Source organism: Sylvia atricapilla, chromosome 6 (assembly GCF_009819655.1).
Source record: "Sylvia atricapilla isolate bSylAtr1 chromosome 6, bSylAtr1.pri, whole genome shotgun sequence".
NCBI classification, from domain to species: domain Eukaryota; kingdom Metazoa; phylum Chordata; class Aves; order Passeriformes; family Sylviidae; genus Sylvia; species Sylvia atricapilla.
The window spans coordinates 31,375,509-31,400,429 of NC_089145.1; the positions used below are offsets into that span (position 1 = coordinate 31,375,509).

A 24,921-nucleotide genomic window follows, 5' to 3' on the forward strand; every position below is an offset into this window, starting at 1 on the left:
ATGCTTGATTCTCAGGACATGCCTGATGACAGAAGCTCAAGGAAGCACTTTGATATACTATAATCAATAAAATCTCACTCTGATTGAGAAACATTTTATTACACCTATTAAATTCAATTTTTCTAATTGTAGAAAAATCATACAAGAAGACACATTCAGATTAAAAGATTTAAATAATAATGTAATCAGGGTCACATTTCTCTTTGCACTTAACATTATCAAATACATTGGATTATGATTTCTCTATGTAGTCAGTGAACTAGAATGAGAGTACCTGGCATGTATGTATAGTTCACTCCATCTGACATTCACATTTTCATGTTCATTTACAGTAGTATTGTACTGAGGATATAACATTTCTCATTATACTGAAGTGATGAGAGTCAAGTCATGAAACTCGCTCTTTCCTAAAGACATCTCATCCATCTGGTAACCATGTTGACTTCTACATCTTTTCATTAAAGATACTTGCCTTTTATCACTGAAACAAAAACGTAGTTCTTAAACGCACAATTACTGAACGTGGTGTTACTGAATTCAATTATTGGTGCTAACTGAACTATTGAACTATACTTTAGTTTTCTTCCATACATTCTGTGATAATTAAAAATACATTTACCGTTTTTATTCACAACAAAAAATTCGGAGTAAATTCCTTGATTATTTGTTTTGGAGTGTTCTAAGCAACCACCAGCTCCAACAACTCCTGGGGATTTCTTCTGCTCAGTGCAGAGACCCTAGGCTCTCTCCAGCTCAGGCTGATGGATGTGGCTGTTGCTTTCTCATTTGCAGGTTCAACCAGTACTGAGGATACATCTGGCTTTACCCTAGTCTGGTGATTTCTATCTTATTTTTATCATCCTGTTTAGAAAGTCTCACAGTGAAATTCAGACATGATAAACGCAAAGATTGCTCATGAATTCAGTAGATGGCATTTTCCAAAGTTTCCTAGTGTGCATTTTGACAGTCATAGAAAAAGAGCTTGTTTCTAAGATGATCAATTGCCAAACAGTTTTTTATTCTTCCAAACTTAATAAATTCAGGTGAGTATGATAATTTTTTTCAAAAGTATATTTTAAACAAGAGTAATTTTCAGTCTGTATTGTTGTTTTCATTTTTATAGAACCAGAGAGATGCATGGCTTTTCAGTAGTTAATGAGTTTTTTGATATGTTTGCTTTTCTTTACCTTTTTTTAGGTTCAGTACTGATAAATTACTAATCGTTGCACTACTATACAGTGCAATAAAAAATATTTCTAAAAGCACAAAAATCTATTGATCACTAAGTACAATAGTATGATAACCCATTGTATCATACTTCCTCCTGATATTAGTCCAGAATATTTCCCCATCGCAACCTTTGTGGGCATAGGAAGAGTTAAGTTTTGGTTTCAAATGTGGCTAGAAATATGTGACCTTTCCAAATTCTGGTTTTTTTTTTTCTCTTACCCCTCCAATGGTTGCTAGTTTTTAGTTCTGAGTCATCCATCAAAACCAACCTTGAAGTATGTCTAGTTTCTTCAGTGACTCATCATGGATTCGATGTAAGGTGAGGAAGTTGCAGCCAGCAAGTTAGAGCAGCTCACCTCTCAAAACCAAAGATGAATAAAATGCAAGTGAGCTTTGACAATTCAAGTATATTTTTAATTGGCTTTTCAGAGAAGCCTTGATACCCTGCCCCCCAACCCCCATATGTAATATAAAATCTAATTACTGGAATAGTTTAACTGACCTGAATGGACAGTTATTTTTTATTTGAAGATCTTGAGTTGATTTTTTTTCCCAGTGTGGTGTGGAATCCAGTGGTGACACAATCACAGTCTCATGTTGCTTTCATCACCTTTTTTACGGTCCCAGAGAGGTAGTCCATAGAACCCATGGCTGAAAATCATGAATACAGAGTCCTCTGAGTAAAGAAATTAGGAATGGCAAAAACTGTTTAGTTGAATTGAAACTCAGCCTTGAAATTTCAGTTTTGTTTTCTTAAACTTAAGTCTCACTTTTTATATATATAGTTTGATTGATATATTATTCTAGTCTTTGAATTGTCACTTATTGTTAATGGATTGAACTTCTGCTCTATTCTGAATATTTTCTAGTCAGTGTGACAAAGTACTCTTCCCCTGAGTGAGCACAGATACCTTACTGCAGCTTCTTGTTGATTCTCAAGCTGAAGAACCTGTAGAAGTTTGTATAGGAAATACTCATTTCACTGTCACTTCTGTGTCTTTGAAAACACATACAAAAGTGTGTTGTGGAAGGTAAATAGACATCAGGGAACTGGTTCTCCTATAAGTCTCTTCATGATATTACTGTACAGTTATTTTGTACCTCTGAATAATTTGAATCCTGTCCCGTGAAAATTGAGAGGTACTCAATGGAAATGCAATACTCCAGAAGACTTTGTGGTTTGAAGTTAATTTGAAAACATGGTGATCAATTTCTTTATTCACTCCTGAAAGAATTAAAAGCCTACTTTTGCTGTTTAAACTCAATTTTGAAAAATTTAGAACCATTGTTAGGACACCTGCATTTTGTATTTGTGCTCAGCAAAGGCAAGATGCATGTTGTGAAAAAGGCAAGCAAAAATTAGTTCTTCCCTTTGAGAGCTGTGGATTGTTGTAAAGCAGAGCTGTTTTAAATTGGTCAATCTTTTAGAATTTGAGTGGTTAATTAGCTAGACTGTTGTTCGTTCAAACCTTTTATCTTTTCTTCTGCAGTAGCCAAAATCTTTAAGTGATTTTGAAATGATAACTGAAGTATCAGGCTTCAGCAGGAAAACACATGGGTTTGGTAGCAGGCAAGAAATACTGGTGTTAGATCTTAGCACTTATATGATCTTAGATCTTAAGGTTCTTTAGAAAGAGCTGTTTAAGCTGGTAAACAGGCTGTATTTGACAAATATGAGAAATGGCACTGTAGTATCTACCATGTATAGTTTTCTTAGTTACGATAGAGAGAGGTTTTTTCCTTGCATCCTGTCCCAGTACATTCCTTCACAGTTAAGAAGATTTTCCCATTTTTGGGCTGACCTTCAGAAGTACTAGCAGAAGCCTGTGGATTATAAAGAGAGTTGAAGTCTGTATGTGTTAGGCTACGAGTAGAGGCCTAAATGACCTTGTTGTCATCCTAAAAATTTGATTGATTCGGATTCCTTTCTAGGCTCCAAAGCCTGAAAGCAAAATGAACAAAGATATTTTACAAACATTAATTTTAGAAGTGCTGACCCAAAGCAGAAGAGGTGTTAAAATCCTGAATGTATGCTTAGAGAAAAGGTGATTTTTTTTTTTTCATCTGTGAGAAAACACGTGGAAAAGAGCAGTATCTTGGTGGATGCTTTTTCTTATTCTATGAAGACTGTTATTTTTCCTTTTTTGCATATATACCATTAAGATTTGTAGCTGCTAAATATCTTTTATTTTCTAAGAACTTCTCACTGTCTGCTAATCCCTACTCTCAGACTGGTAACTGAGCAAAATTAGTGCACCCAATAAGGCAAGGCTGATTCAAAACATTTTAAAAAGGGGGAGGGTATTGGAAGGGAAAAAAGAAAGAAAATGAAAAAGGGAAGCATTTTGAAACTCTTATAAACAAAAGAAAAATGTTGTAACCTTTTGTTTTGAAATACATTTTCCGAATTAAATCAAATACTGAGAATAATGTGTGATAAATGTCATGCATATTTCTGTGCACAGTGAAATAGCAATGCAATTTGAAAAGGCAGAGCAGAGAATAAAGAGTACTTTCTGCATGATTCACAGATCAATTCCTGCTAAATAAAAAATTCATTGATTAGCACCTGCTTATTATGTTTCAAGTAGACTACAGGAACTTAAAATACCACAATCATGGCCAGAAATCTGGAAGAATAGATTTAAACAAGGTTAAAAGATAAAAGAAACCGAATAAACACGGCTAGAACAGAACAGTGGTGGATGAATGAATATGTGAGGGAGGCATTAGCATGACATTAAAATAAATCATGCTGTAATGTCCTTGGGGGCCAAAGTTGTGCAAGCCATTTTTTTTTAACCCTATAGAACTAGATCATAGAAAAAGTACTACGAATAAAAACAGAATGCAAATATGTCTAGTGAATAGCTGGGATACAGATGATTTTTCAGTTTAGTCAACATTACCAGATACGTCACAGTCTTCAATATCTTAAAACTTAAAAGAATTTTGATATTGCTTTGATGCTATTTAATAGTATGTCAATAGTGTGATGGAAAATATAGTGTTCAAATTAATATTTCAACATTAAATGCACATTTAAATTTTCTGCTCTTTGAATACAGAAGATCATTAAATAAAAATCAATACTTTTGCATTTTTCAGACCAGTGAAGCACTGTGTGTCAGTGATAAATACGTAGCCCAGATGGTATTTGTCATCCAGAAAACTGTAATTCTCCATTCTACACCAACAATTCTTGTTTCTTAATTTGTGGGAGAGCTGAAGGTCTTGTCACTTCCATACAAGGAGAACTTGCGTAAGAAGGCTATTTGTTGCTAAGGGGCATTGTATGCTATGGAATGTGGAATGTTCAAGACATAGGCACAAGAGCAGAGGTTAGCATTAGGAGTACTGGTGTTTTCAGTTGAGCTAACCCAATCTTTATTTACTTACGATACATTTGTTAGAAAATCCCTCAAGGTACCTAATACAAGAAATAAGCAGAAGGTTGTATGTGGCTACAATTTCCTTTTAATGTGGCACAAAGAATTGTTGATAGTAAGTAATTATTTTTCTTCTTTTCACTTTGCAAAAGAGCTCCTAATTTCTTTCAATACAGATTTTGAAACTTTGCACTGACCATTGCTTTGTAGCAATGGGAAAACCACTGTAGGTAATCATAACTTTTAAAAAAGCACACTTTTGTAAATTTGGAGACCAAGAATGTAGTGATTTTAGCCATTTCGCCTTTGATAAGGCAAATCCAGTATGCCGTTTGCTTGTATTTTTCACCACAAGTGAATATTTATTGCTGTTAATTTTAATTGGATGTTCAGAATTCTCTGGTAAGTCAATCTGCTACTATCTTTGGAGGGGTATGTGTAACTTGCACATACAAAGAAATGCTTTCCAGGCTCTTGCATGCTTATAGAACTGGAGCTTTATGAGATCTACTATTTACTAATTGTAATCCTTGTAATTTTATTAACATTTCAGAAGAAAATCCTCCTGTCTTGTTTCATGAAGCTACTTTTTTTGTTTCCTTAAAAAAAGTCTTGCAAGCTCATATTAGTACTATGACTTTTCAAATCTTGCAGAACTCCTCATAAATGCAAGAAATCCAAGCCTCATACTCACTGTCTCTAACTGCTTGAATATTTTTAGGCCTGCACATCATATAATTTATGAATACTTTTGAAAGATAGTCCCATAGACAGAGCATAATGTACTACCTACATGAATAGTAAATTGTGCTTTAGGGAAGGATGGTACTAATTTGGATGTGATATTAAAAATAGTCAGAACAGTATCATAAAGAATGTTTATTAATTGTACAATTATATTCTTTGTTGTAAATGTTTTGACAAAGAATAAGGAATCAAACTGTTGCACTAAGAAAACTCTAGAATTTTTTTCTGTTGTGAAATTCTAATAATGTTGAGAGGTGTCAAATAACATGTATACTTACCATTCAAAATTGAGACTGGTTTTAAATGTCTAAAATGGAAATTTGAATGTTCAACTGTCAAATCTATTGTAAACTCGTATGATTTGTCTGATACAAAATTGGAGGGAAAAAGGATGGACTAAAAGAAGTTTCCCAGTGTTTATATGGCATGTAAGGACTGCAGATACAAGACCTTTTTTTCTCTAATTGTGTCAATTAGTGGTTATTATTGTAATTAAAAGCTAGCAGGCTGTTTAAAATAAAGTATATATAAGTTTGTTCATTTGTTTGCTTTAAGAGTACTATTGTGGGAGCTTGGGCATTCTTTTTCTAAAAATAGATTTTTTGTGGGTGGAGATACATTGTGGAATAAAGGGGACTTATTTTATATATTCCTTCATTTTCTGGACAAGTAAGCTGTGTAATGAATTTCAAAGTTTTCAGACCAAACATTCTGACAGGCTGCTTACAGAAAACAGTAATAATCTTCATGTAAATTTATGCAATGCAACTAATCTTAGCTACCTAAGAGCAGTTTCTATCTAACTGCATGACAGTTAGATATTAAGTTGCATTAAGGAAAAATGCAAAAAGAAATCTGGTCTGGTTTACACAGGGGGTATAAGGAACAATAATACTAATAAAAATAAGTGGGAGGAATTTTCCTTAAATAGGACAAGTAAACCTATGCCAGTGAGTGCTGTTGTGCAACTCAGCAAAAGCTATTAACATGCCGTTTCTGTTGTTCTTTCTTGTAGCTAGTATGATATGAGGTATCTAAATAACAGTAGTGATTTTGTTGTGGTTTTGAAACATATTTTACTTAAGCTTTGTATCTGGAAGCACTGTAAAAATTGGTTTTCATGTGTACTTTAGAAAAAATTAAAACCTCCCTAATGAATGGCAGAAGTTTTGTTTTCCATTATGTGATGTATTTTTACCTACTCAAAATATCAAACCTTAGCAGGATAGGATGATGATGATTGATTTGCAAGCTGTACAGCCTAAATTATCAGTGAAGGGTGGAGTTTCAGCTTTAACCTCACTTCAGTTTAAAACTAAATTGTTCATCTACGGTTCATTTTGGTTTTAAAGTGATTGTGTGAGCTTAGAGGCACCGCCTGTCCCTAGATCTCAAGGCAGCGATTTTGCTTATTAGAATGCCCAGGAGTGCATCCCTCTCATCTTCTTCATCCTTCAGTGCCCATTCTCCTCGGCTGCCACACAATGGTTCCTGCAAATAGGCAGGACAAACCAGGGATCTTTTTGGGATGACTGTTTTTCATTCTGATTGAATGTTGTTCCTCTTGGATTTTTTTCTTTTCATGATGTCTCTCCTTGTCAACCAGAATATAAGAGCACCTTGTGCCAGCAGATGCAAATGGATTTCTCTTTTGAGTTCTGCAGTTTGATGTTATGCAAATCTTTCTTTGTAGGTGGGAACCTTGCCATTTCTTCTTTTCTTCCAGCGCTGAATTTCAGCTTTGCTTCCTGATATGGACATATGCGGACATATGCTGGACTGACATTAGGTGCTTATATGGTGGTGGAGAAAACAGGGTCTTCACAAAGGCCAGACAGTTCCCTTAAACTGTCCATCTCTATGGATCACAAACTCTTCTGTTAAGCTACTTTTTCCTCTGTTGGATCCAGGCTTATCAAAACATATGAGTTCTCTCTCCTGAAGGAGCTTCTGTCCCTACCCCTAGGAAGAATCACGAATTTCCTTGATCTTGTGTATTCAAGCAGTAATTAAGTTTAATTTTTATTAAGTTATGCAGCAGTCTTTTGCCTTTTTTTTTTTTTTTCCCAGCCTACTTGAATGATACTGCTCAAAAAACAGTATGCTCAGTGGATTTATATACTTTGTCTAATATTGCAAGCTGGCTGCAGTGACATTTAAAAATCTCTAAGTATGTTATAAATTAGTGGCCTGAAAAAAATGACACCAGAAAATGTCATAAAGCATCAGGAAAAATGTAAATATTTAAGGTGACTAGCTTAAACTTAATGAAAAGTTTAAGCTTACCTATGGGGAAATCAGTAACTTTAACCTTAAATATAATTTTATTGTTTATTCAGTAAAAAAAGTGAATACTGGAGGAGATGGAATTGGTGCTTATGAATAATCAGGCTACTGTAGTTGAGAGAAATTTTGAATATACTTTTTAGTTCAGTGCATTTTAGTTTAATATTTTATATTTTTGCAGCATTCCAAAAGCTATAGTAGTGAAGGAATTAATAAAAAATTATATATGAAAAATAGTGATCAATTTAAGAAAGTATGGAAGAAGATAGAGAACACAAATGTGCATTGACTTGAACACTTAGCTACAGACTAAAAATAAATTTGTGGATTGCTTACTTTTTGTCCTTATTTTTTTGCAGAAAGATAGCCAATTAAGAGAACGGTAAAAAAATAACAACAAACTTAGCTATTTGCTTTAGTTTAGGGTTGGTTCTACTGAAGCAAGGTCCATCTGGAGATACCTGAATGTACTATATTATAAGCTACTTCCCCACTTAATTTCTTGACCTGCAATATTTTATGTTTGAGGGACTTTCTGAGCCAGATGTGCAATCTTTGTTGAGAAATAGTTATTCTATATCTCTCCTTGCATCTTGTGCTGTCTGCACCATCTGGTGGCATGGAGTCCCACGACCCAGCTTCAAGTTATAAAAATTTGCCACATTTTATTTGTTTTGAGTTTGTTACCTGCTGGGTTCGTTTGCTGCCTCTAGGTGAGGAGAGACAATGAGCAGTTAGTGCCCATCTGCCCTTTTAATGCTTTTCCTGGTTTTGTATCTCTTTCATGTTTGCTTGGTTCCCCTCCTTTGGCTTAAGGCACTAAATTGCTTCTGATCCCGAATCTGTTCTATGCCTTTTCTAATGTTGCTACATATTTCCATACTGGGCTTGGGAAAACAAGACTCTGCACAGTATTTGAGGTAATACATGATAGTGGTGTAATGGTGTTGTTCTATGTGTTGTTCACTCCTGCCTTATTAGAATTCCCCAAAGACTGCTGCTTTGCACACTGTGTAGCACTGGTTTTGATTTGGAATGGTGTTGGTTAGCTCTGAACTTTTTTTGAGAATTGCTGCATTTTACATTTTCAGTATTGAGCTTCATTTGCCATTTTAAAGTCTTATTTTCTCAGTCTTGTGGAGTTCTTATGTCATTCTTCACAGCCTACCTTCATCTGCACTAACACATGGTATCATCAGGAAGTTTTGTTACTTCATTTCTGTTTTAATCGAGGGAAGAGACTAAACAGCTAGAACCCAGAGAAATGCACAGGTTGTTGCTTTTAATGTGAAAATTGATAATTTACTCTTTTCTTCCTACTTTAAGGTAATTATTTATTCATACAAAGCCTCCTCTTCTTTTTGCTGCTCTGAAGTCTTGGGTGGGAAAGGGAGTGGGATGTCAGTGAGAGCTTTTGGAAGTGCATGTAAATTATGTGAACTAGATCCTGCTTATGTGCATGATATTTCATTTTTTTAAGAAGCTGTCTTAGATCACACAGCAGAACTTCACATGCCATGTTGACTCTTCCCCAAAATGCTATATTTATCTGCATAGCTATTACATTTCTGATAGTTTCTACTTTGTCTATCAAACACATTGAGCTAGTATTGCATTGTCTTCCCCAGTTTCCCTTTCACTGTTGCCAGTATCCTTGAGTTGTCATTCAGCTTTTTAAAGCTTTAAAGGCTTAAAGGCATTCCTGTTCCTTCTGTCTTATGTCTTACTCACCTGGAATTCATAAAGAAGCATGTGTACTACAGTTTGTTTTTCTGAACCTCTTTCAGTTTAATTTTATTTGTTTGGTTTTCCTGACTTTTGTTAGCCTCTGCTTTAGTTTTAAGTAAGAAGATTTGTTTTGTGGGGGATTTTTTGTGTGTATTTTTTTTTCTTTTAGAACCATTGTGTATTTTGGCATTTGTTGGCAGCCCCCTGCTTCTCATTTGAAAAAATTGGTACCTGTCTTTGATTTCAACAGGCGGCAGTTCCTTTATGTGTAAATGAGTTCTGTTTTTCCTGAACAGACACTCTTTGTTCCAGAACCAGCACTGGTTCCCAAAGATCCTTCCTTCTCACTGCTTTCTCTGTGGCACATTTTAAATTTTGAAGACGTCATTTAGTCTTGGTCAGATAATCCTCCTGTTTGGTCAGATGTTTTTATTTTGAAATGTGACTAGTAGTGCTGCATAGTTGTGCCAGGGAAATAATGTAGAGTATTGTTCTTTTTGGATTAGGTTACAAATATCCTTTATAGTGTGCAGTGCAGGCTACAAATATCCTTGCTATCAGTATCCTGTGGATATAAGCTGAAAGAGTTGAGGGATTTCATCCTGAGGAAGAGAAGACTCTGGGGAAACCTTACAGCACCTTTCTGTACCCAAAGAGGGCTAAAAGAGAGATTATGAATAAAAAGTGTGTTTAGAGTATTATATTTGCACTTGCAGCACTTCTTTACAGCCATGGCAATCTTAGAAGGATCATGTTAATTCCTTGCTATTCTTATCCTCCAATTTAATCTCTGAGACTACAGAGTATTCTTTCTCTGTCTTCGGTAATGTTTTATGTGATTGATAGTTTTAAATTAACAAAATCATTCCACTGATAGAATTTTTCCTGCTGAAAACTGTTTTTCTTCCATTTTTTCTATTTTTAGACTTTAAATTTCACAAATGAGAAAATATTTATTATAGGTTACAGGTAGAATGTGTTTTGTTTCTGCTATTAAATGAATACTTGTAAGAAAAGATAATTGAGATAATGAAAAAATGAAAGATACCCTTTATTTAAATAAATTGATTTAGCTTTATAATATATTTGAGTGGTAGGAAAGCATGGTGGTTTAATTCTGACATTTTCATAATAATTTCATATTTTAAAATAATTAACAATATTTTTTAATATTGGCTTATCACAACTGTTGCCAAAGACCATGTGTAAGGTTTACTTAAATGCATTATTTTCAGCTACTCTGTATCTGAAGGCCAAATGATACTTGTAGGTAACATAAAATTATTCTCCAGAAGAAAAGTAATTTTTTTGTGTTGGAAGGAACTCAAGAGTTATTGCAAGTGGTTTGATTGCTATTCATGGCATAAAAGGAGGTTATTTTCAGGGTAAAGGAACTTGTGAAAAGATAATTGGTTAGACTAACATTCTCATTGACCTAATTTGCATTAAATATGCTACTGTGAATTGTAGTTATGCTTTTCCATTTGAAAGGCATGCTTTGTTAGCTTACTTAAAGAGCCTAATTAAACTACAGTTTGTCATACTCTTAAATTCAGCAATACAATATCAAACTGAGGATCAATGATTACCAACTCTGTGAGTGTGGACAATCATAAACCAGTTCTTGATCAAGATGAAGTAGGTTGATTTAGCTAGTTTACATCTGATCATTCTCAGATACTGAAAGCATTTATCTAATCCTTTAGTTTAATTTTACTCTTTTATAAGAGTACAGAAAACTATTACCTCCTGATGCTGCATGAACACTAACTAGAGCAGTCTTCGGGATATTGGAGGAAAGTACCTATGGCCTTGTTCTAGTACTAAGAAGACTTTAAGACCATTTTGGTTTTGGTAGCTAAATAGAGCCTTTTAAATATGAGCTGTTAAAACATTAATTTGCACATTTTCATCATACCCATTTTAAAATCAGGAGACTAATATTTTTATTTCTTTGGGTTCACAAATTAGTTATTATGTATTAACAGTACTCTAGATATTTTGAAACAGAGGCATTTATTTCCTCTCATGCAATGAAGAGAGAGGCACCTTTGTCACTAGTGAGACAACTGTGAGTGCTCAAGTTAAGTGTTTGCATCTGCAGATAGATGCATAAAGATACATGTAAATGTAAAAGAAGCCATTTGGTCCACACTGCTGAGCATCCCTAGAAAAAGCATGGAATCTGGTGTTAGTATTGTATGAACTGAGTATTTGTAAGTTTAGCCACCTTATTTGATATCTAATAGTTAATTTCAGTGCTTAATTGAAATTAATTACTGTTTGATAATGGCTGTTTACAGAATAGTGATGTCTGGAGATGCTGAATGTAAACCAAAACATGGCTCGTCAGGCAAGGTTGTATATCAGCACAATACTGCTGAACCATGTTAGATAAAGCAATCAAAAACAGAGAAATGCATATTCAAGCTGGACATGGTAATGGCCTTAAATATCTATACAGATATTCAGTTGAGAAGGTCACTTCCTTGCTGTAATGATTCTGAAAATGACCATGATGGATGTGTCAGATACTCAGTGTTACTACTATATTTGCATACACAATGACCATACATGAAATGCAATGAACTAGAAATGCACTTTATTTACTAAAACTTATTTAAATTAATGGCCAGTAAATTTTAAATTCCACCTGAAGGATGATTAGATCTCTTGTTTCTCATTATTTGGGAAAGAAATATGCCAATTGCTATGCCATTTTGCGGTTTATTCATTTTGTTTGCAAAACAGAAGCCCGGCTGATGCTTGCACTGTTGAGTAAAACTGCTGAAAGGTTGCACTCTCCTACATGTTGGGACAGGCAGAAAATGTAAGAGAAGCCGTTTTGGGGGAGGCAGATTATATGTTCATATTTTGTCTGCAGGGCACGATTCAGGAATTGGCAACGGCATGAAAGGGCAGTTAGGATGTCGAGAGCCAAATGAAAGCTAGATGATCGATTGTTGGTAAAGCCATTGAAAACTTCCTCTGACAGCATTCATTTTCTTCTGGAGAGAGCCATTGCTTCTCAACCAACTGCTTAAATAAATCAGTGATGACAGAATGGGTCAGGTTGGAAGGGACCACAGTGGGTCATCTGGCCCAACCTCCATGTTTAAGCAGGATCATCTCAGAGCACATGGCACAGGACTGTGTCCAGATGGTTCACTGGAATATATCTCCAGTGAGGGAGCCTCCACAACCTCCCTGGACAACCTGTTCCTGTGCTCACAATAAATAAGCTCTTCCTAATGTTTTGGTGTAACTTCTGTGCATCAGTTTCTGCCCATTGCCTCTTGCCCTATTGCTTGGCACTATCAAGGAGAGGCTCTTGACACCCTCACTTCAGATACCTACAGACAGTGACGAGGTCCCTTTTCAGTCATCTCTTCTTGTGACTGAGGCCCAGCTCCCTCAGCCTTTTGCCAAATGAGAGATTCTCCAGACCACTGGCCAACTTAGTACCTCTCTAATTCTCAGGATCAAATTTCATCTCCTTCACATAATAATTCTGCATGGCTTTTTTTTTGTTTTTCTAATGGAACTCCTGAAACAGTTGTTTATCCTTAAATTGCTATCTAAGAACCACCTTAGCTTTCTCTTACTCTGTACTTTTTTGCCATCATCTTGAACCCTAATCTTTCATGTTTCCTCTGTCACGGACCTTACTGATTTTTTTGAGTCACTGGAGTTCTTGTATTGTTTTTTCAGTAAATGAATTTGTAGGTGTGTCTTTTCTAACACAGCATGGGGCTGCAATAAAAATATTGCATTTCAAGCAAAATGATAATTCAATATCCCTTATAGTAAGAAAAATTTCTATTGGCTCGAAGGAATGTGGTAGGTTAGAAGATCCTGAAATTATTTGTTTAACTTAATTAGTCCTATATAAAGGGTTTTTTTAAATTCAGTCCTTTTTGCATATGAATTGGAATTTGGGGTTCAGTATCTTTTTTGATGATGTGCTGGAGGAGGGAGTAGCTCAAGAAGAGAGAGAATATAGCTACCAGACAACAGGAAGTCTTTATTTGGCTTGTACAAAGTGATTTAAAAATATTTTTTTAATCCATTTTTAAAAATATTTGCCTGTTGGTAAGAGAATGTATAAGAGAATGTAAAGAGAACTTTCACAGCTGTTCATAAAAAATTCACTCGGTGAATACTATTCCTAGTATGTTTTCCAAATTCGACTTTTGAATGAAAATCTTGCATGTTGGCATGGCACCTAACACATTATTCAGTTTTGTATTTGTATTTGTTGCCCCTCTTTAGTACTGTTTCGTACTATAATAAACTATTAAAAGTCCTATAGAAGTTTGGCATAAATAAGTTTAATATTGTGAATTCAAGCAGCATTAATATTAAATGAAAAATTTTGTGGAGTTGAGAATTATTTCTTGAATTTGCTTCTTTAGGGTTGGGAATTTCAGAGAAAGCTTTTTATTCTTTTTAAAATAAATGTATTTTTTATTTCTTTTCCTTAGGAGATTCCTTTACACAGTTTCGATTTGCTGACGAGAAAGAATGGGATAAAGAAAGTATATGCCATAAGCAGGTAACAGAATTTTCATTCAAATGATTTTTTATAGATAATCACCTGGGACAGAATATTTAGGCAGTTGTGCCTTCAGCAACAAATTGTTAATACAATAGTAGCATTCTTTATTCTGTATATTTTTACCGACTTCTCTCTAATGCTGGAGGCTCTTGTCCTTAGGTCTTGTCCTTTTGTTTCTGCTGAAGACTAAGCAAAGCTGCAGGCTCAGTTTTTAAGTAATGTTGGGAAGAAAGAACAAGAAAGCCCTCCAGTGAAGAGAAAATAAGGGAGTGTCTCTTTGAAGTCCTATGGCAGTAAAGCAGCCTTCTTTTTTCAGCTGTATTCTAGAGAAAAATGTTGAATGATTATAACAAAACCTGTAGAAGTATATTCATATATTGGACTGGGAAGCATTCTAGTTCCTTCAGATTAACACTTCATATCCTCTGGTTGTAACTGCATGCCCTAAATATATAGGGCACCAACTAGATTTTTTTTATATATGAATTCTTTATGCTTGAGTGAAAAGGAGCGCAGCAATAGAAGTCTCCTGTTTTCTCTATCAGGATACCTTAAAGTGTCTCGATCTCTGCAGCTGTATTCTTCAGTCATCTAAATTTTTGCAAAACATATGCTTTTGTCTTTTCTTAAAATTGCTATGAAACTCCACTTGAGTGCTTCTTGTAATGTCTGCATGTATTCAAATTTTAAAGATATGCTATTATTTTCTAAAATGTTACAATAATTATTCCCCCAGAAGTGGTATTTAAAGGTATTTTAAGGTTGCAAAGTCAAATTAAAGTGAGGAAATAAAGCCAAATGCAGCATTTGTCTAAACCACCACCTGTTTCTTCAGTGGAACACAGGATTTCAGTAACTGTTTTTTTCTTATAAGTTCTTCTAGTTTCTCCTAGTGTGCAGAATAGTGTCAGTATCTCAAATATTACTTTCTTCATCATTTCCTCAGATACTTTTCATTATAGCATTTAGGTGATTAGAACACAATAATTAATTCCTGAATGGCTAAAGCCATTGTGAGCTGACTGAATCTGCATGTTGTTGCCATTACCCTTCCTTTGATTTTGTTATTTTAATCCAGAATTCTGTCCAAGGTGGTTTCATAGCATTATCAATTTTTCACATTGTCTCTGATCTTCAGCCTAGTATCTCCTTTTTGTTTTTGATGCATCTTTCTTTTCCCTGAAAGCCATATCCAAGTCTAATTTTAATCCTAGATCCCATTAGCCAAATTCCTGGCCTTTCCCTCTTAACTCGCCTGTTTCTAGTTCATTGCCTGTCTACACATTATGTACAGCATTAGAGAATTTTAAACTGAAGTAAATTGGTCATGAGGAAACAGAATAAGACAGAATAGACATAAAATTAGTTGCAGAATTATTAGCTATTTCTCATTCTCTACCTTTTGTAGAAAGCAATGGCAAAGCACCAGTTTCAAATGTGGAATGGAAATGTCATAGTGACAACAATAACAAAATTTCAGTTTATTAAGAATACTGTCTTCCATTTTCACAAAAAGTAGATTTGCATTTGCTCCATTGCATATTGATGAAATGCAATAAAAATGTTTCATATCATGGTCTGCAATTGAAAAAGCAAATAGTTGTTAGCCATTTGGATTTTTCAGTAAAAAATGGCAATTCCATCAACAAAGTATGCCTCTACTGTTTTTTTGAGCAAATAACACTATGTGCCATGAAGTGTTCATAATTCATTAAATACTGTTTTGATCCCTTTGGTTTTTGTTAGAACACCACTTTTAGAGAAGTGTCTAGTTAGATATCAAATTCCTTCTTCTATTATGTTATTTCTCAAAACTCCTCTTTTCCTTTATCCTCAACATCACCTCCACTTCTCTATCTCCACTTCATTTGCAATGTGCATTCATGTTAAAATTTTTGCAAGTATACATTGCCCTTCCAAAATGCACTTAAATACTTGTTATTCAATTATACTTTTTAGAATTTTTTGTGTAATCAGATTCAAATAATTTCCTTGTCTTTTGCAACTGTGCAGAACCTACACTTGATCCTTAAAATCTGACCAAAAAACTGAATTTTCCAAACATCTAGTTCACATTATTGGACAACAAGAATTATTTGCTGAAGACTTTGTGAGGTTACTTGCACCAGTGAGTCATATATGATGGTGATCACTAATCCATTGTAAAATAAAGTGCTTAGTACAAAAAGAAAAATTCTTACATCAGATATTTTTTTAGTCCTTTTATTCTCGTTACTGGATACCAGAACCTGAATTTGGATACAAGAAACTATTAAATCAACTGCATTGTTTCTTTTTAAATTTTGTAAATATACTGTCAGAACACACTATATCTTTGATGTTCATTCTTTCTTCATGTGCAGGTGTTAAAAGCCTGTTAAAAGGCATTAACTGGCTTTTGGAAGCAGTATGAATTTCTTCAACAAATCTCTTACAATATGTCACAAAACTCTCCTAATTTATGAATATTAGGACTTCTAAATGTCTGTGCCATTCTACATCATATTGAAAGGGACAAATCTTTGTCTCAGCATGTGAAATTTGGAAGCAACTTCTCTACTTCCATGAAAATATAGACTGAACTGCATTTCGTTGTCAGATTTTAAAATATGTGATGGATATCAGATTTATCTTTGCCAGTTTACCCATGGTGAACGTGCTCAAAATGTTCTGCTGTACTCTGAGCTTGAAATCTGTTTTAAAACTACTTAAATCTGGTCTGTTCTGTAGAAACTGGAAATATTGCTCATTCATTTTCTGTAATTTTGTTTTTTAAAAAAAGAGTCAAGGGAAAAGGCAACTTCAATACCTGTCACAGTAGTAAGTTCTCATTTAACAGCAGCAGCATATCTTTCTCGAGTGTTATTTTATAGGTGTTTGTAACAATATATTTTGTTGCTTTTGGAAGTACCAAAACATTTGGGGAAGTATGAAAAGCCTCTGTTGAGGCATTAAATTTAGCTACACAGTAGCTATACAGGATGATTGCTTAGGAAATAGTAGCAACTCATTAAAGAATGGCATTTCACACTGCATGAAAGCTTCACAGTTTGAAAGATGTTTCAGTTGGAAAATTTTCTTATGCCATTCTTATGCCAACTTCCTGATCGGTTTCCTACTTTGGAATTTCAAGGTATTGTCTAAGGAACATTCTATTTAAACCTTGTTTTTAGCATTAAGTTATTATTTGTATTTTAGGTGTTTATATGTTATTATTTAGCCAAGCTGCTTTGTAAGAGTGTATTTTAAACTATTAATTTGTGTATTTCATTAGATTTCTTGGATGTATGTGGCATGGGTATGTAATACATTAAAATTATGAGAGTTTTTGTTAGTTGGTTGTTTCGTATTTTTATCAAGTGTACTATGTATTGAATTGTGTTTCAGTTCTCTGCACTTTCTGTTGACTGCCAGTCTTTGGTCCAGGCCCTTCAGGAATTGCCTCTACATCTGAGGCTGAATGTAGCTGCTGACCTTGTGCAGGTAATGCTGTGAAATTTCACAAGAAAATGAAAATATTTTAGGAGAAATAATGTGCGCTAGAATGACTAGTCTTTAAACATAAGTAGAATGTATTATATGATTAAATGCATTCATTTAGACTGGTGTGTCAAGTGGCATGTAATGCAGGACACCCCTCTATTGACACATTTTGTATGCTTATTTGGCCTTAAACAAAATGTCCGGATGGGCAGCATATTAGATTTGAAATCAGATGTCAGAGTGTTTGATATGGAATGATTGCACTATTTTGTGTTTGCTTCTCTTGTTAGCGGCTGTTAAAAGCTTGCACCAAAATCTTCTAAGTGATTTCACCTTCTTCCTCCTAATTATATTAATTGTGATTTAACCTTCTACATAGCTAATATCAACATACATTTTTTTTTTCCATGAATCAATCCCTGTAGGTAAAACTGCCAGTTGTACAGGTGAAGAAAATGTCATTTATTCTCCAGTGGTGGGATAGCAACAATGCTAGTAAAGTGTTCCTTCAAACTGTGAAAATATCAGTGTAAGGGAAAAGAGCCAGTGAGACTTAAATATAAAAACAAGTTCTTAAAAGGATCCATTGGTCCAAGTAAGGAGAAGAATGGCCCTTAAAGAAGGATTAAGAAGAGTCCTAGGGAGAAGGACTTTGGGGGTGTTTGTGAATGGAAAGCTCAACATTACTCAGCAATGTGTGCCAAGTTTCAAAGAAAATCTGACCGTCAGGTTGAGGGAGATGATTCTCGCTGTCTGCACTGCCCTTGTGAGATCCCACCTGCAGAGCTGGATCCAGCTCTGGGGTCCTCAGCATAAGAAAGATGTGGACCTGTTGGAATGAGTGTGGAGGAAGGCCACAAGGTTGGTCAGAGAGCTGAAGCACCTCTCCTGTGAAGACAGGCTGAGAGTTGGGGCTCTTCAGGCTGGGGAACAGAAGGTGCCAGGGAGACTTTACAGCACCTTCCAGTTCCTTAAGCAAGCCTACAGAGCAGAGCTGGAGAGGGACTTTTCACAAGAGCATGTGTAGATAGGACAAAGGAAATAGCTTTAAGCTGAAGGAGGGTTTGTTTAGATTAGATTTCAGTAAGTTCTTAACTGTAAGAGTGGTGAGGTGCTGGAACAGCTTTCCTAGAGAAGCTATGGGCTTCCTATCCCTGGAAGTGTTCAGTGCCAGGTTGGATGAGGCTTTGAGCAATCTGGATTAGTGGAAAGTTCCCTGCCCATGGCAGACATCTTAGAATGGGTAATTTCTAAGGTCCCTTCCAAACCAAACCATTCTATGAGTCTGTCAGTGTTAGCATACAGTCTCATATTCTGTAATAAGGGATAAAAGGAGCTTGTATTTCGCATTTGCTTTTGTAAAAGTGTCAAGATAACTTTAGTTTACTTCTAAATTCAATTCTGCTCAAATTTCCTATACTTTCATAAGTGGTCAAATATAGCAAGTAATCCAAATTAGAAAGGTTTTGTTTTAATAGATAACCATTATAAAGACTCAAGTCCTTTCTTGTACTCCTAGGCATCAACACCTCTAGAGATTCCACAGATGAAATCTAAAATTTTTGAAGATGGAAAGAAGAGAGAGCAGCTGTTTCAACAGTCTCTGGCTCAAAGTGTAACCGGGTTGGTCTCTGATCCTGTTGGTAATTCTGTTGCTCCTGGGAGTAAAAATGCCTCTAGGGTAAATGCAAGAGAATCATTTCAAAGAGCCCATCCACTATCAAATCAAGACACTGACCATTTGGATGAAGAACTCGATCTTCTCCTGAATTTAGAGGCTCCTATTAATACAGAAAATAGACCTGCGTCAGTTACATTATCCTGCAGCATATCAACTGAGAAAGATTTGCAAATTGACTGTAAGGAAAATGGTAAGTTTTCTCCCCAGCATAACCCTATTTAATTTCCATTGGTCTCCATTTTGGTGATGTTTTTGGATTTTTGATTAGCCAGTCAACAGTACTGCTATCATCATCATCTCTGTCACACTGCATTTATCTGGGGCTGTGTTCATTTTCAGTTTTAACTCCTCACTAACCTGAAGCTTCACTATTGTCAGTTCACATTAAACATTTAGTGAAATTCTTCTGCAAAACAGCACTGGGCTTACGATTTGGCAAAAAATTAAATTTTAAAAAATTAAGGGTACTGCTAGAGAATTTTATTGTAAGAAAGAGTAAGTATTCATGTAACTTCATCAGCCTTTAGTTCATTGTGCTAATAGTGTACAGAAGAATTGACAGCTATTTCTGATGGCTTCTTCTAAATGCTGCTTTCAAACTTTACTAGCGTTAATTTTACAAAATTAAGTTTAGCATGGAAACTATTTTTGGAATATGACTTGCTGTTCTTCAAGAAGTAGAGATTGTATTTAAATACAGTCAGTTGTGCATTAAAAGCAGAATGATGGAGGACAGATGTAGTGTGGAATTGTTTCCAGATTTTCAGTCTTGTTGTTTTCACTTCTTTAGAGCCTTTAAAAGTAGATATACCTGAAGAGAAGAGCACATCATCACAGCAGCAACAAAGTACATCTAAAGATGTTACTGAAGAAGAGCTTGAAGACTGGCTGGACAGCATGATTGCCTGAAGCTCAAATTTCCTCATATGAATAATTGAATATAGCAAACATTACATAGAAACTTGAATCTCTCTTTATCTTCTTGTTATTTCCTTTCTCTGTATGCCAAATGTCTGTTTTTCTTTGCTGCCACTTAAAATTCTGTGCAACCAAAATTAATTTAGATGAAATTCAAGGTTGTTGAAGACTAATGGTGTTATCAGAGCGGTCTAAAATTTGTGATGAAGTTAGTTTTCTTTGCTAAAGAAGAAGGTCACAGTGCAGAAAGAGAGCAGTTACTTTGCCTTTACTTGTTCTATGTAGTCCTTAAAATAAAGCTGTGGATGAACAATGAATGTGTGTGGTTTTAGTTACATTGTCACAAAATTCCATATTGTAGAAAAATGGGAAAGATGATAGAAACAGTTATATTTGGTTTGTAATACTTTATTGCAATGGGCACTTTTTATTAGAAGGAAAAAAAAAAAAAAAGCATAATCCTAGCAACTTCTACTTGCAGGTGACCGTAAAGCATTGTTTTATTTTGGCCTAAGATTTCAATTGTGTTCATTTTGATACAGTGTATGTCTTTTAACAGCAGCATCTAATAAGCTGTTATTGAAGGTAGTGTATAAACAAACTTCAAGTGCAATTCGATACAGAAAGACAGAAAAGCAGTACAGTTAATGGGTCTGTTCATCTAGAACACTAACAAAAAGTTTGCATAGCTATGTCTACAGAGGTTTTAAGGCACTTTAATGTTTCAAGGTTGACAAAGTGTTTGAAAATGATTTCTTTTTAACTGCTTAAAGCTCTTCAAACTGTACCTTAATACATTCACTAGCAAATACTATGGGGGGAAAACTGGATAGCAGTTAGTTGAATTGTTTTTTCTGAGGTACGGTCTCTGATGTTCAAGTTCTTCAGTGTCAGATGTGCAATTAAGATGCCTTTTAGCCCTTTCAACTGTACTGCCAAACACCAGGTTAATGATGTGGTTAAAAAGTTGTTATAATTTTAGGCCATGTTTGAACTGGAAGGCTTAAGTTAATCTGGCATAGTTTTTGCTAATTAAAATTCCAACAGAAGACCTGTTTTATATGTGGTAGGTACAAAAAGCCTCTGAAATAGTGTCAAATTTTATGTGTGTCTTGAACTTTGAAGACATTTAAAGCAAATAGAAGCTGTGAAATTATACCATGAAAGGAATAGATTTTTTTTTTTTTTTTTTTGTATACCAGATCTTAGCAGTTCATGAAAAAATCATTTCTTTTGTGATATTAGCCAAGCTGATCCTCATACTGTTTTCGGAAGCAGTCCCCTGCTGGGAAAAAATCCCAGCATCTTTCTTGGTACATCTTCCACACAAATGATTCCTGAAAATGAGAAAGAATATTTATCGTACCAGTCGCCGTGCAGTTACTGCTGTAGACAAGTTTTTAACAATAACCACATACTGTGCCTGCTACCACAGAGTAGAACTGTAAAGACTCTGGAACTCAAAAGATTGTAAGTCAGCAATGTTTATAAAAGTTTTATACTTCTCTCAATTCAGTACTGCTGCAATTAAAGCTCTATTAGTAAAATATCTTAAGTATAGATTAATCAGTCTATTTATATCAGAACAAACCTGTTGATAAATTTGTATATAAGCAAAAGTGTTTTGCTCTGAATGGAAAACAAAGGTACTTCTGTAGTGTTTGCCTAAAAGCTTCTATATTAGACATAAGATAAAATTAAGTTCTACTTATTTTCTTATTTATTTACCTTTAAGGCCTAACAATGCTAAACTTACAGTCACCCAAATGCCTATCTACACATATATAGAGAGATTTTGACTATAAATATAGTAGCTTAATTACTTAAGCCTTTTGGGAATAAACTACACTTGGTGCATTTGAGATTTTCTTTTCAGAGCTAAGATAACAGTAAGATTACTACTAACTGACTTCTGACAGAGTTCACTGCTGGGTGAAATAGCACAGTGCAGCATCCCCTCCTTCCATTTTGTTTTAACCCCTCTTTTCTTTCACTGGCAGTAGACTCTTGGGGAGAGTGGCATCATCCACACTTCTCAGTGGTACATCAGTTCCACCTGCTGGTACACAGCTACAAGGCTTGAGAATATAAAAATGTTTAAAGATTATCTTAATGGCTTTTCTTAAGTTTTATTTTCTACTCACCTGGCCAGTATGCTCAGTTTCATCCTTGTTAATTAGATACATTAAGAAGAACCTGAAACAAGCACATGAAGTGGGTATTAATGCAGGAAACATAATCTCTCTGTCTGACCTATTCTAGTCTGGGGTATATGGGGAAGATTATGCCAACTAGCAAAGCAATGATGCTGCTAGGCATTTAAAGTGCTTATTTTAAGGAAGAAAATTCTGTCCTGAAGCATGGCTCCTGTGAAAGTGCTAACAGATAAAAAAGCTGTAGAAGTAGAAAAATGCCATTTTAGCATTTCCTTCGTTTCAGTGTGAGGAGCAATACCTGAATTAGGTATATGCCAAATCCTGAGCACATATGCTCCAACATCTCACCTTGGAAGAAGTTACTATGGCTACTGCATGAGAAGGGTGGTAAATACTGAGCTGCACCAGGAATTCTGAACACTGCTTCTATACATCTCACAGGCTGAGCCTATCCTTCCCCAACACCAAATGTTGAGAGCTTCAAGTAATTAGGAAGACTGTAGAGAACCAGCTGTGGTCTGTTTAGAGGTAATACTACTCATGGTTGACAGTTTTGATGCAGTGAATTTGGAATTAAGCTTAGTTATGTGCTTTCATTGTGAAGGAAGGAAAGCAAGCTGATTTTAACAGTTGTAATTAAAGGGTATAACTTGGTAAAAAGATTGTTCACTATATATTCTACTATGAAGAAAGTGGCCATTTTTAATTTATGATGAATTAGAGGTTCCCATGTAACAGCAAAGCAATTCAATATATTAAGAAAAGCTTGGATGTTGTAGACTAGTAAATCTAGGGATATTAATAGAAATTTGCATTATATTATGCAATTTATATTTTTTTAAATTTAAAAAAGTTCAGATGCATTATTCCGAAGCCAGACTGCTATAAGATTTCACCAGCTCCTCCCTTTATTCTGCTGGTGCAATGCTTGTATAATTAATTATCGTTGTTGTATGAATAACTGATGCAACAAGAATACCTTTTTTTAATATCCTCTTAGGTCTGCTCTATATTTACTAATGAAAGTGGAAGAGCACTCTCTTGGGAGTTTGGTATAGCCCAAATATGTACATGAATGCATCAAAGTTTCAAAAAGCTCCCCTGCCACTAAAGAACTATAGGGACAGAGTTAATTATTTTTTGGATCTTTGAAGAACTTCCTACAAATGCCTTTATTTGCTTTGTTTTGGGTTTTCTTTTTTGTCAAATTGAAGTCAATTTTCTATGGTCGCATCAGCATTACCAAGCCCCCCAAAAAGTCACAATCAAAACTTCTAAACAAAATAAAGAAACTTATTAAACTGTCCCCTATCCTTATCTGGACTTACCCATATCTGGACTTCCTCCCAGCAGAATAAGGAGTTGATGTGCCCTCTATTCTCATACTACTAAGATAGCTCATGTGTAAGGTGAGCACTTTAAAGGCCAGCAGTGTGGAATAGGGATGAGGAGACCAGAAAGGAGAGGAAATATTCCTAAGTTCTGTAGAATTCTGCCTTGGGATTTTAAGCAATGTGTGCACCTAAATTACATTACATCTGAAAGGTCTCTTTATCACAATTCCAATTGTAAAATGTACTTACAGGTAGTTTGCCAAGTTATGTTCTTGCAAAGTATGTGTTTCAAAGCCATGCGGGGTTGTGTCAAAGTAGTCATTGCCGATTCCACAAATAAAGCATTTGGTCTGAAAGCAAAAGTTGTGGTTACAGATGAATTTTAACTCGAAGACACTAATTGGTGAAAATCTCAGTGAGCAAGAGCAATGAAAAATATAATGTGCTTCCTACCTCCATATCTTCCCTCACTTGTTCTTGCTGGTCTCTTAACTCACCAAAAGCATCAATAATCAGACCTATTTCAAATAGAAAAGTAGGAACACTTCAGTACTTAGCAATATTCATATTGTAAGTAATGTCAGTCCTCCAGTATCTTGAATTTAGTGTACTTATACACACAGGCACAGTCTTGAGAGTGGAAAGACTTTTTTGTGCTTTATTATAGTCCATTTAACCTTACACAAGCTCATCTCTTTTGTTCCCATGAATGAAACTTATTTTCACTCTTCCTTCTCATGAAAATCTTATATCCCGTCTTGTTCAACAAAGACAGCTCTGCTCCCACAGCCCACCTTGGACAGTTTGTGAGTCTGCTTCACATTTGACGCATTACTTTTCCACTTCCAACATTTTAAGAAAAGAATGGGATCATTCTGGGGACTGTGACATTTGTAACTTTTACTCAGTATAGATGTGTCACTTTTTTTTTTTCTTTTTTTTTTTTTTTTTGCCACCAGGTTACTATAAAAGCATAAGGTTCCTTAGAAGAGTTTATGGAATGAGTGCCGAATGCTGCCCATCACCAAAGAGGGGGCTTGTTTGTTGTAAAACACAACTGCAAAAAAATTAAAACTGCAAATCAGCCTCTAAAGAAAGGAAGAAATGGCTTTGTGGCCATGGTGACTTTCTCCATGTCAGTTACCCTTTCCAATTGGAAAGTCTCCATTCCCCAGTCACCTGTGGTGATTACAGGCTAAAAGAGGGAAGAGTGTCTTCAGCAAGGCTCTCCCAAGTTTAAATGCTTAGTATAGGAGAACAGTGATGCTGCACAAGGTTCATATTTGCTGGATAGTTATAAAAGTGTTCATAAACACTGCAACTCACTTAAGTTACATTCCTTGTTTTTTGACTTCAGGGAAAATAGAGAAAAAGCCTATTATGTATGAATTAATATAAAATTATTACTTTC

General features: G+C 35.1%; 2 protein-coding genes across 3 annotated transcripts in view; one reads left to right on the forward strand and one right to left on the reverse strand.

Annotated features, from left to right (window-relative positions):
- Positions 1-20,337, forward strand: part of AVEN (apoptosis and caspase activation inhibitor) — an 83,626-nt gene extending 63,289 nt beyond the window's left edge. The window contains exons 3-6 of the mRNA XM_066321424.1: positions 13,865-13,935; positions 17,326-17,421; positions 18,941-19,292; positions 19,893-20,337. Coding sequence (XP_066177521.1) covers positions 13,865-13,935; positions 17,326-17,421; positions 18,941-19,292; positions 19,893-20,011 — 638 coding nt within the window. The 3' untranslated portion in view covers positions 20,012-20,337. The remainder of the gene's footprint in view (positions 1-13,864; positions 13,936-17,325; positions 17,422-18,940; positions 19,293-19,892) is intronic.
- A 121-nt stretch (positions 20,338-20,458) lies between these two features.
- Positions 20,459-24,921, reverse strand: part of RYR3 (ryanodine receptor 3) — a 195,398-nt gene continuing 190,935 nt past the window's right edge. For both annotated transcript variants that reach the window (XM_066321419.1, XM_066321418.1), the window contains 4 exons: positions 23,964-24,028; positions 23,760-23,860; positions 22,165-22,216; positions 20,459-21,357 (listed from right to left, as the gene is read on the reverse strand). In XM_066321419.1, the coding sequence (XP_066177516.1) occupies positions 21,262-21,357; positions 22,165-22,216; positions 23,760-23,860; positions 23,964-24,028 (314 nt within the window). In that variant the 3' untranslated portion in view covers positions 20,459-21,261. The remainder of the gene's footprint in view (positions 21,358-22,164; positions 22,217-23,759; positions 23,861-23,963; positions 24,029-24,921) is intronic.